At 55.8% G+C, this 9,146-nt stretch overlaps 1 protein-coding gene across 1 annotated transcript; it reads right to left on the bottom strand.

The window, feature by feature from the left end:
* Positions 1–6: 6 nt before the first annotated feature.
* On the bottom strand, positions 7–6,206 carry OSR1 (odd-skipped related transcription factor 1). Its single transcript, XM_004696051.2, has 3 exons — positions 6,123–6,206; positions 1,034–1,735; positions 7–380 (listed from the first exon to the last, which is right to left on the bottom strand). The coding sequence occupies exons 2-3, from the start codon at positions 1,699–1,701 to the stop codon at positions 245–247; spliced, it is 804 nt and encodes a 267-aa protein (XP_004696108.1). The 5' UTR covers positions 1,702–1,735; positions 6,123–6,206; the 3' UTR covers positions 7–244.
* Between the last annotated feature and the right edge of the window lie 2,940 nt (positions 6,207–9,146).

The following is a 9,146-nucleotide window of genomic DNA, read 5'->3' as shown; positions in this document are numbered from 1 at the left end:
CCACGTGAGCAACGCCTTTTGGCCCAGAGTTGAGCCACGTCCTTGGGGAGCCGCCCAGACGGCGGGGGTCCTGGCTCCGGGGCGGGCTCCGGAGTGCTCGGAGCCAGGGGACATAGTTTTGGAAGGGGGGAGGCTTGGAGACCCCCCACCCCACCCCTCCTGCTGAGTACCAGAGCCGCCGCAGACTTCTCTGGGGAAAGGTGCGGAGACCCTCAGGGTCCTGCCCCCAGGGCGGCCTCTTGATTTAGCATTTGATCTTGGACGTTTTGAGCTCCTTCACCTGTGAGTGTAGCGTCTTGTGGACAGCGAGAGTCCTGGACTGACAGAATCCTTTGCCGCATTCCTGACACTTGAAGGGCTTCTCTTTGGAGTGGATATATCTGAAGGCAGAAAAAGAGAAAATATTAAGGCTTACAAAATGAGACAACGTCACGAACTGCTCATCTTCGAGGGAAATGAGGCTGCGGGGGTCACCGGATGCAGAACGGAATGAAAAGCTGTCTGTCACTGAGGTGGGAGGTGGGGCTCTAAAACTTGGGCCACAGAATGAGTGAGGGGACCAGGGAGGTGCTGGGATCTGGCAAATCCCTGAAGCAGAGCTGTCGAGGACACTAGCCACTTAGCCACTGGCCAAGTGTGGTTATTCCCATTTAAGTTAATTCAGTGAAATAAAACTCTAAATCCCATTTATTAATCGCACTAGCCACATTTCAAGGGTTCGCAAGCCGCATGATGCTGGATGGCGTATAAGCTCTGACACAGCGCTGAGGACCCAGGAAGAGCCAGGAAACCCGACTTCTTTAAGAACTGACCGAGGTCCTAGGCGCCCTATCTTTCCTCCACCTATGCTCCAAGGACCTCACCCTAAGCCACACGTGTTTCCTTTCCCATCATCAGTTGAGAGAATCCCCCTTCCCCCTCCCCAAACTCTGGAGCCAGTGGCTGTATCTTGCACCTCCTCCTTACAAAGCCGGGCAGTGAGGCCAGAGAGCGGCAGACCTAGCCCTTTCTGGGATCACCAGCAGTACCGCACCTGTGATCCCTTAGGTGGTCTTGTCTCCGGAAGGCTTTGTGGCAGATGTCACAGGTGTAAGGCCGCTCATCAGTGTGCGTGCGCTCGTGAATTAGTAGGTTGTAGGACTTGGTGAAGTGACGGCCACAGAACTTGCAGACGAACTCCTTCTTGGTCTTGGAAGGCAGGCGTCCTCTCGTGGGTTTCTTTTCTGGAGACAGCTTGGTCACGTCCAGGAGGGCCCCCAGCCCGCCCGCGGGGGAGCTGGGGCCGTCCCCTCTGCCAAGCTTGGACGGGTCTTCTTGAGTGGCGGCCAAGGCTAGGTTGGCGAAATCAAAGCGCGGCTTGGTCTTTAGTACCGCGGGGCCGCTGCCTCCAGCGCTGATGTCAGGCTTGGGGTGGATGACATGAGGGAACCAGGGAAAGGCCGGCAGCTGGAAGCGTGCGTCCACCAGGCTGGATACAGCGCCAGGCACTTTGGAGAAAGAGGACCGCGGCAAGTGCATAGCTGGGTAGCCCAGTGTCCACTGGTGCAGGTGCACTGCATGCAGCGCACTGAAACCATACAGGTTGGGCAGGTGGTCGGTGGGCACCGTGGGCAGGCCATTCACTGCCTGAAGGAAGGAATAGTTGGTAAGCTGCAGGGACGGGTGAATGGGCACTGGCGCTGGCAAGGTTTTGCTGCCCATTGTGGGAGCTGAAGAGGGTTTTCACAATCTTGATCTGGAAAGGGAAGAAAAGGAAGACGGGGAGGGGGGAGAAGTTCAGGGTAAGTCACTTTCCTCCTGATTTCCAGCCCAGTTATGCCCTCTGCTCCCCACCCCAGGACCAGAGCTGGGAGTCTAAGACCCCTCCCAAGGAATACACCTGTTCTCAGAGAAGGTGGGGGCATAAAATGCAGGCGTGCGGATGCTGTTCCAAATTCTCCTGCCTCCCTCCAAGTGGTCTCTGGTAGAGACAAGCTACTACAAACAGAAATGAAGAGAAAACTAAAACCCATGCGATGCAACCCGGGCTGAAATGTGAGCCTCTTATAAGAAAAAGCACTAGCATGGGAGAGCTGGTGTGAAGAAAAAAACCCAAACAACTTACATTCACCCAGCCTAGGTCAATGCAGGAGTAGAGTCCCCTACAATGATAAACTTTCAAACACACTTCCACATTCAGGTGCAGATCTACAAACATTCACACAGATAAAACACAAATTCACACATTCTGAATGAGTTGACAACAAGGTGCAAAGATAAATGGACACAACTGATATGTAGGAGCACAATGCTGGCTACAAATGCAGGCGGACACCATCTCTCACCTAGAGGATATAGCTCATTCCCAAAGGACATACAGCATACAATTATTTACTCCTCCGGGCTTCCACACCGCAAGTCCTCCTGGCTGTCCTTCAGGTTGACGTCCAGAAGCCATGCCATGTGCTCCTCAAAGCTCTCAACTTTGACCTCAAATTTGCTATTCTGCCGATTAATGATCCACATGGAAACCACTCTATCCACAGTGGCCTGCAGACTGACCCTACCATAGCAGCCCTTGGGGATCGGCTTTCCTTTAATCCAGCGCATTGACAGCCACGTTAATTTACTCTGTCATCTATCTGTAGCCACATAGAAGGGAGCCGAAATGCCTTCCCTACTGTTTAGACAGGGGGAGCAGGATCTTTGGGCTCCTGGGGAGGTTCCTGGGTCTAGATCTTGGTCAGGCTAGAAGGTCAGAGGCCAGGTCTCAGTTGCTGTGAACCATTAAAGACCCAGTTGGAGAACTTGCATAAGACCAGAGGGAATCCATCTAGAAGGGACCAGGAGTCTGGCATGTTCTGGTCTCCCAGGTCAGGATCCCCAGCTTCTGTGGACCTGCTCCACAAAGAAACCTTTCATCCCATCCTTTCCAGGGATTCGCAAACTCAGGTCTGTCCCAGGGAGGAAAAAATAAGAAAGGAAAACAAAAAATAGGCAAAGAGCCTTGGAAGGCTCAAGATCTGACCTCCAGCACTAAACCTAAGGCCAGTTAAGTCACCCTGGGGGGGGGGGTCTTGGGGACTCAGAGCTGCATCACCTGGTCTTCTGATCCAGACTTTTTCTCTTCCTCTCAGTCCTCCCTTCCTTTCCTCAGGCCTCTTCTCTAACCTGGAGTAATTTCCACCCACTGTGAAGTGCAGGGCCCTCCTCAGCTCCCCACCCCCTTGGTTATGGTCCAACACCCATACCTCCTCAGGCAACTTCTCCAGCTTAGATGACCCTCGCAGCCAATGTCGGCAAAAGCCGTGCCCAGGCTCAGCTGCCTCTCCCTTCCGCGGGACTCTAAAAGTCCCAAAGGTGCAGTTCTATTTCCTGGGTGGAAGGAGTGAGGGCAATCTTGACCCGGGAAGCTGGTCTGCCTGGGGGCCACTCCTTGAGTCCCATGGAAGGACGCACCTTGGGGATTGGAGGTCGAAAATACCACCAGCCCTCAGGTTTGCCTGCGCAGTTTAATTTATCAATTGGATGAAAATCAAGTCTGACCAATGCAATTAACTCGGCCTCGGGCTAGGGGAGGCACGGCTCTGGGACTGGCTACTTCTCAACTCTTAGAACCACCCGTCTCCCCTGGGGACAAATTCAGAGCTCTGAGATTTTGTATAGCAAAATATTAATTGGGTCAAAGAGAATGCTGGGACCAGTTTCAGTGAGGGTGGAGAGCAAAGGAGGCGCCTCAACTTCAAAGATCTTCCCGAATTTAGGCGGTTGGGGTGGGAGAATCGCTCTTTGATTTGTTGTCACCTCTTCCAGACACTGGCAATGAGGTCCTCATCTTAGACTCCCCGGGGTTCCCGGGGCGCCACTGAGGCCTCCTTTTGCTTCTCTGGGTACTCAGCCGACCCCAGGCCAAGCCAGCGGCAGCGGCCACAGGATTCTCCTCTGCACACCCGGCCAGAACCCGCTCCGTGGTGTGCCGAACCCAGGCCAGAGAAGCGGCCCATCTGGAGAACAAACGCGGCCTTCCAGCCCCTACTCCCCAGAGAGACCAGGGAGGCTTTGTGCTCCTTAGAGGGGCTAGCAGTGATCTTGGCTCCTGGGAGCCAACCTGCCCGGGCTATCTGCCCAGTCTTGTTTCCCCTAACACTCAATTCATTTTCCTCAGCGGCCCAGCCAGCTTCTGCTTTCTGCCTCGTTCAAAGACCAGGACTCCACAGGCTCCTGCCAACGACTTTCCCGGCGAAGGAATCGGTTTGAAACCTGGCCCTTTACCCTACTGTCAAAACCGGACCGAATCCAGGCTCCGATTTCAGGAGATCAGCTACAAGGCAAACAACACACCCTTAAACTCGCTCATTTAGCAAAAGAGGATGGGTGGGCCCTCAGTCCCTTTGGCTTTCTTTGTCCTGACCCAAGAGCAAACGATTTCATTTTTAAATTCTACCTTTGAACCGCGCTAGCTTCGCAGGCCTGGTAGTCACTTCTAGAAGAGCCCCGGGCTTTGGGACTTGGGAGGCGCAAGTACAGTGTCCCGGCTAAGCGCAGCAAACTCATTTCGCGCAACCAAGTTCCAATCCTTGCGCGGGGCAGACACCAGTTTCCCAATTGTGGCTCTGCCTACAGCCCAACGCCGGGCATTAATGAAGTGTGCCGAGTCTATTAAAGTGGTTTATTCGGGGCTAATTGAGCGTGAGCGAGTTAACTGCTTGCATTAATGAGGACAGGAGAGCTCCCAGAGCTTATGCCTGGAGGAAGCCAGCAGCAGCCCAAGAAAATCATCCTACACTTCGAATCCCCAACACAAGCGGTGACAGCTGTCCAGACTCCTGGCTGGAGGAATGACCAGCACCGGAAGCATGTCTTTACAGCCTCCCAACGAAAGGCATCGAAGGAAGCCCCAGGCTAGGAGGGCATCCCTCTGCCCGCTGCGATCTCAGTGATCTGCTCCCTTAATCTTAATGAAACGGCAATTACTTCCAGGAATCTCAGATACCACATTTGCCTACTGCTGGTTCCCCAGCACGCACCAGCTCTTCCTTCCCTGGGAGGCTGTGGACCGGTGACTCTCCTTGCACGTGGTTTCTGCTTCCAGGAGCCAGTGAGCAGATGTAATACCAGGTGAAATTTCGCAAATTATGTTAACAAAGAAATCTTCACAACTACTTTGTCCCTCCAGGGTGCCCATCACTTCTGCTGAACGGGGGCTGACTGTGGGCTTTAAGTCCTACAGAAGGCTTGCAGGGTGAGGGGTGGTCATTAGATCAGCCACCCTCTGCTTCCCTGCTCTCCTCACACTCCAGCCTTCCCTCCAGAAGGCTAGATGGGGCAGCAAAGGCACCCTTCCCTCTTAGACCCAGCCTGGAGAAAACCGGGGCTGCAAGCGTCCACTGCGGGGACCCGCGGGTTGCGAATCGGAGAGCAGGGCTCTCGCCCCCGCCTGCCTCCCCTCGGCGGGACACGGGTGGGTTATGCGCCAGGCCTTGAGGACACAACCCCCCACCCCCACCCCCGCCTTCCAATAGAAGACACCCTGAAGTCCAGGTGCAAGTGTCAGCCAGGCACCAGACTCCTGAGCCTGCACTCCCAGGTCGAGCTGGCCTGCTCCCGGAACATAATTCGGTTAGAGACAAAGTCTCCTGGAAGCACCTCGCGGCAGGGGCAATGCACCTGTCCCTGGCGCGGTAGGCTGCAGCCCCGGCCATCTCTTTCCCTTCTTCCTCCCTGGAAACAAATCGGCCTGAATGAACTAGGACGTCCGTCCCAGGAAAGTTTCAGCCTGCCTTAGTTGCTCAGGTTTCTTAAAGGGAGGGCGGCGGGGGAGTGGGCACCAGCCGCGGACTACCGGAGCCCGCCGCGGTCCCTGTCCCCGGAATCCGCGGGGCCCCGGCTGTCTGCGGCGGTCTCTGCGCTCCATCCCCGCAGGTTGGAGGCTGCCGTTCCCGCGGGAAGTCCCCAAGCCAACACTGCCAACCATCCCGGGTTGCAGAGGCTCGCCCTGTCCCAGGGGTCCCTCCGCCCCCGTTGGTCCAGCGGAGTTTCCTGGTGGGACTTGGAGGGAGAAGGCAACCGCCGCGCCGCGCCCGGACCCGGGAACCCTGCTCGCGCTCCCAGCGCAGAGCCGCGGCTCTCAGGGCCGCAGTTACCTCGGTTCGCGGTCCGGGATCTGAGCGCGTCGGGGGCGCCGATTGCGAGGGACCCGGGAAAGCAGAGGCGCAGGAGTCCAGAGGCAGCCCGGGAGAGCTGGCGTCCTGGGCGGCCCGAGTGGCGCCGGGGGACTGGCAGCGCTCGACGCGCGGGAGCGCTGCGAAGGACCGCAGCTGCGGCCGGGAGTCCGGCCCGCCTGGGGACGGGGCGCGTCGTTCGCGGCTCCCTTGCTGGGTCTGAACCGGCAGCGGCGACGAGAGCGATCTGGAGAGAGGCCGAGCTCCGACTCACTCATCGCTCAGGGCCGAGCCGCCTACTTATTTTAAACCGCCACCCTCCCACCCCCTACCCCCACCCCCCGACCGCCCCTCACCTCAGGATTCCTCCCCTCCCTCCCCTGCCCCCCAAGCCTCCCGGCGCCGGCGCCTGCGCACTGAGAGACAAAGTTTTGCTGACCCCGGTGGCCGATTTGAGCAGCTTCGTTCCTTTGGTCCCGGCCTCCCCAGACCTCGGTCCCCTAGTCTCCTGCACGCCGCGACCCATTCCTTGTGATTCCAGGCGAGGAGGCCACGCCTGGCCTGCTAAAGACGCCAAGCTGCAGCAGTTGGGAGCGCGCTCATCGGAGGTCTGATTCCAGCCACCACTAGAACACAGTCTAGTTAGAGGTGGGATGCTCTGGGTCCCCCATCTGCTTTCCATAACTTGGACCCCAGGACACTTGGGTTCCTGATAGAATGGCTTCCTCTTGGATTCTTTACGGAGAGGTGGGAGGCCGCAGGGAGCAGGTCCGGGACATCCCAGCGTCTACAAACGGTAACCAAGGTGGCCACAGCTGGTTCCTAGGGTAGCGGGGTGGGAAGGTAGAGTTACAGGCCTGTTATGCCGAGTGCCTTAGGCAGCCCCCAAATGCTGCTTGATGGTGGTGGTGGTGGTGGGGATCTGAGATAAGGAACGTGTTTCCCTGGGGAATTCCACCCCAAAGCAAATGCCACCTCTACTCCGTATTCATCTGCTTGGGGATGATGGGTGGGAAGAGGGGCAGGAGGCAGTCTTCCAGGCTTGTCACTTTCGAAGCCCAGGGGTCTAAGAAGGATCAAATTCCTGACCAGCCCCAAATCTGTCACTGCTGCCCATACTATATCTAATAAGAGGGTCCCAGCATTCTCTGGACTGCACATCTCAAGGAGCTGACCTCCAGCTGACCCTAGGTCTGACACCCTGCTCCCCCCACCCCCAATCCCTCCTACACAAGGTTCTAGGTTTGGAACACCAAAAGGCATGCGTTTCCTGGGGCTTGGGTGGGTACAGAGTCAGCCCTGGGTGGTATCCCAGAGTTGTTGCTGAGCGACCCCTTTGAGCCCATGGGACTGGACCTGGCCTGTGAGTTTTAACATACATTTTTCTTACCCCTGTTTTTAGTCCAGGGCCTCTTCGTAATTAAAGGGGGGCAATCATCCCAGACTTCAGGTGATGGGATTGTGGAGTTGGTCTCAGGAGACACTTGTATCTACCCCAAACCTTTCTGGTGGAATCTGGTCTCCAGCCCCTGGGTCCTTTTTGGTTTGTGTGGGAGCAAGGAAGAAGGGGCACCATCCTTGCCCCAAGGGACTGCCCTGGCCTGCCGCCTCATGCCCAAGAGTGGTAAACCGAGAGTTGTGCTGGCCTCTTTGTTGCACAACTGTTGCACTGCTGTTGGGGTGACAGGTCCTTGCCACCACCAAGGGTTCCCCAGAGCAGAAGGGAGTGAAGATCATTCCTCTCGTCCCAGGTTCCAGGGCAGCAGGTTTGAAAAACAAGAGAGGGCCTCCCTGGACATGTCCACACCGGACATTCCTGGATTCACTTCCTTCAGAGGTGCAAGGAGTTTGTGTACCTGTCTCCAACTCTCCTAGTAGACCGTGTCTGGGGGGTGGCTCTATTATCAGCTGTGAACGATTTTTAAAAAATATCTCCATAGAGCCTCTGGCTGCCCCACTGGGGGCGGGGTGGGGTGGGTGGGGTGGTTCAGAGCAGAGAAACTGGATGCCCAGGGTTTGGGGGATTTCTGGAAAGGCACTCCGGCATCCTACTCTGAATGTCCTGCAGTTTAACTGGCCTTCCTCCTTTATGAGGGAGTTTCAAAAAGTTTGTGGAAAAATTTCATTACCTTGTAATTCTACCTTTCCCTAAACAATTGAAAGGTCCCTCGCCATCCACTTGTCCTTCTTTTCTGAAACAGATGCTTTGGTCAACAAGAGTCTTCCTGAATTCCAAAGAGCTCCAAGTAGTAGGTGGGATCCCTGCAGGGCTCTTGGAGAAAGGACTCAAGATGTTAAAAGGAATGTGAATGCCTTGTTGTTAAAAGCTTGTTGAATGCCCACTTCTTCTATAAAATTGACCCCCAACTTGGCAAAACCCTGGAATTCTGGGGAGGAGCAAGGTGAGGAATCAGGGTGGCTCTGGCCTTGAAGGTCTATTCTGGGGTTAGTCTTCCTAGGAGGACCAGAGGCCAAGCTGTGGTGTCTTAAGGGGGTTGGGTGCACCCCTCTCACCGCCCAGACAAACGCTTACCAGGGGCTTCCAGAACCTTCCTCCTAGATGACCATGCACAACCCCAGGAAGTCACTGTCATGAAATTGGAGATTTACTAAGAGCTGAACACTCATTCACAGCATTCCTGTTCCCAAGGGATGAACCCCCAAACTCTGGTCTCCACAGGAGGATAAGCCCTTTCTGGGCAGGGCTGGCAGGCAGAGGCCCCCAAAGCTAAGCTTCTTCTGCCCCTACCCCCACTTCCCACCCCCCTGCTTCTCAGTTCTGCCTGAGTGTAGGTAGGGAGCTGCTGGGATGACCTCCCTCCTGGATTTAAGAGAAATTGGCCAAAGTCACAGCGCTGTATTTGGGACTTACATAGCTGGAGAAGGACTGGCAAGACACAATTTACCCAAGTTAGGTTCATTTAGGAATGTCAAGAACGTTTCGAATTTCTTAAACGCTCCGGTACCCCAAACCTTACAGTCCTTCCTTCTTCACCCAGTGAAGTT

The sequence above is a fragment of the Echinops telfairi genome, unplaced genomic scaffold (assembly GCF_000313985.2).
Source record: "Echinops telfairi isolate 266 unplaced genomic scaffold, ASM31398v2 ScPeMD7_9;HRSCAF=40, whole genome shotgun sequence".
NCBI lineage: Eukaryota > Metazoa > Chordata > Mammalia > Afrosoricida > Tenrecidae > Echinops > Echinops telfairi.
The sequence above is the reverse complement of the archived record's forward strand: the minus strand, read 5'-3'. Positions and strand labels throughout refer to the sequence as shown.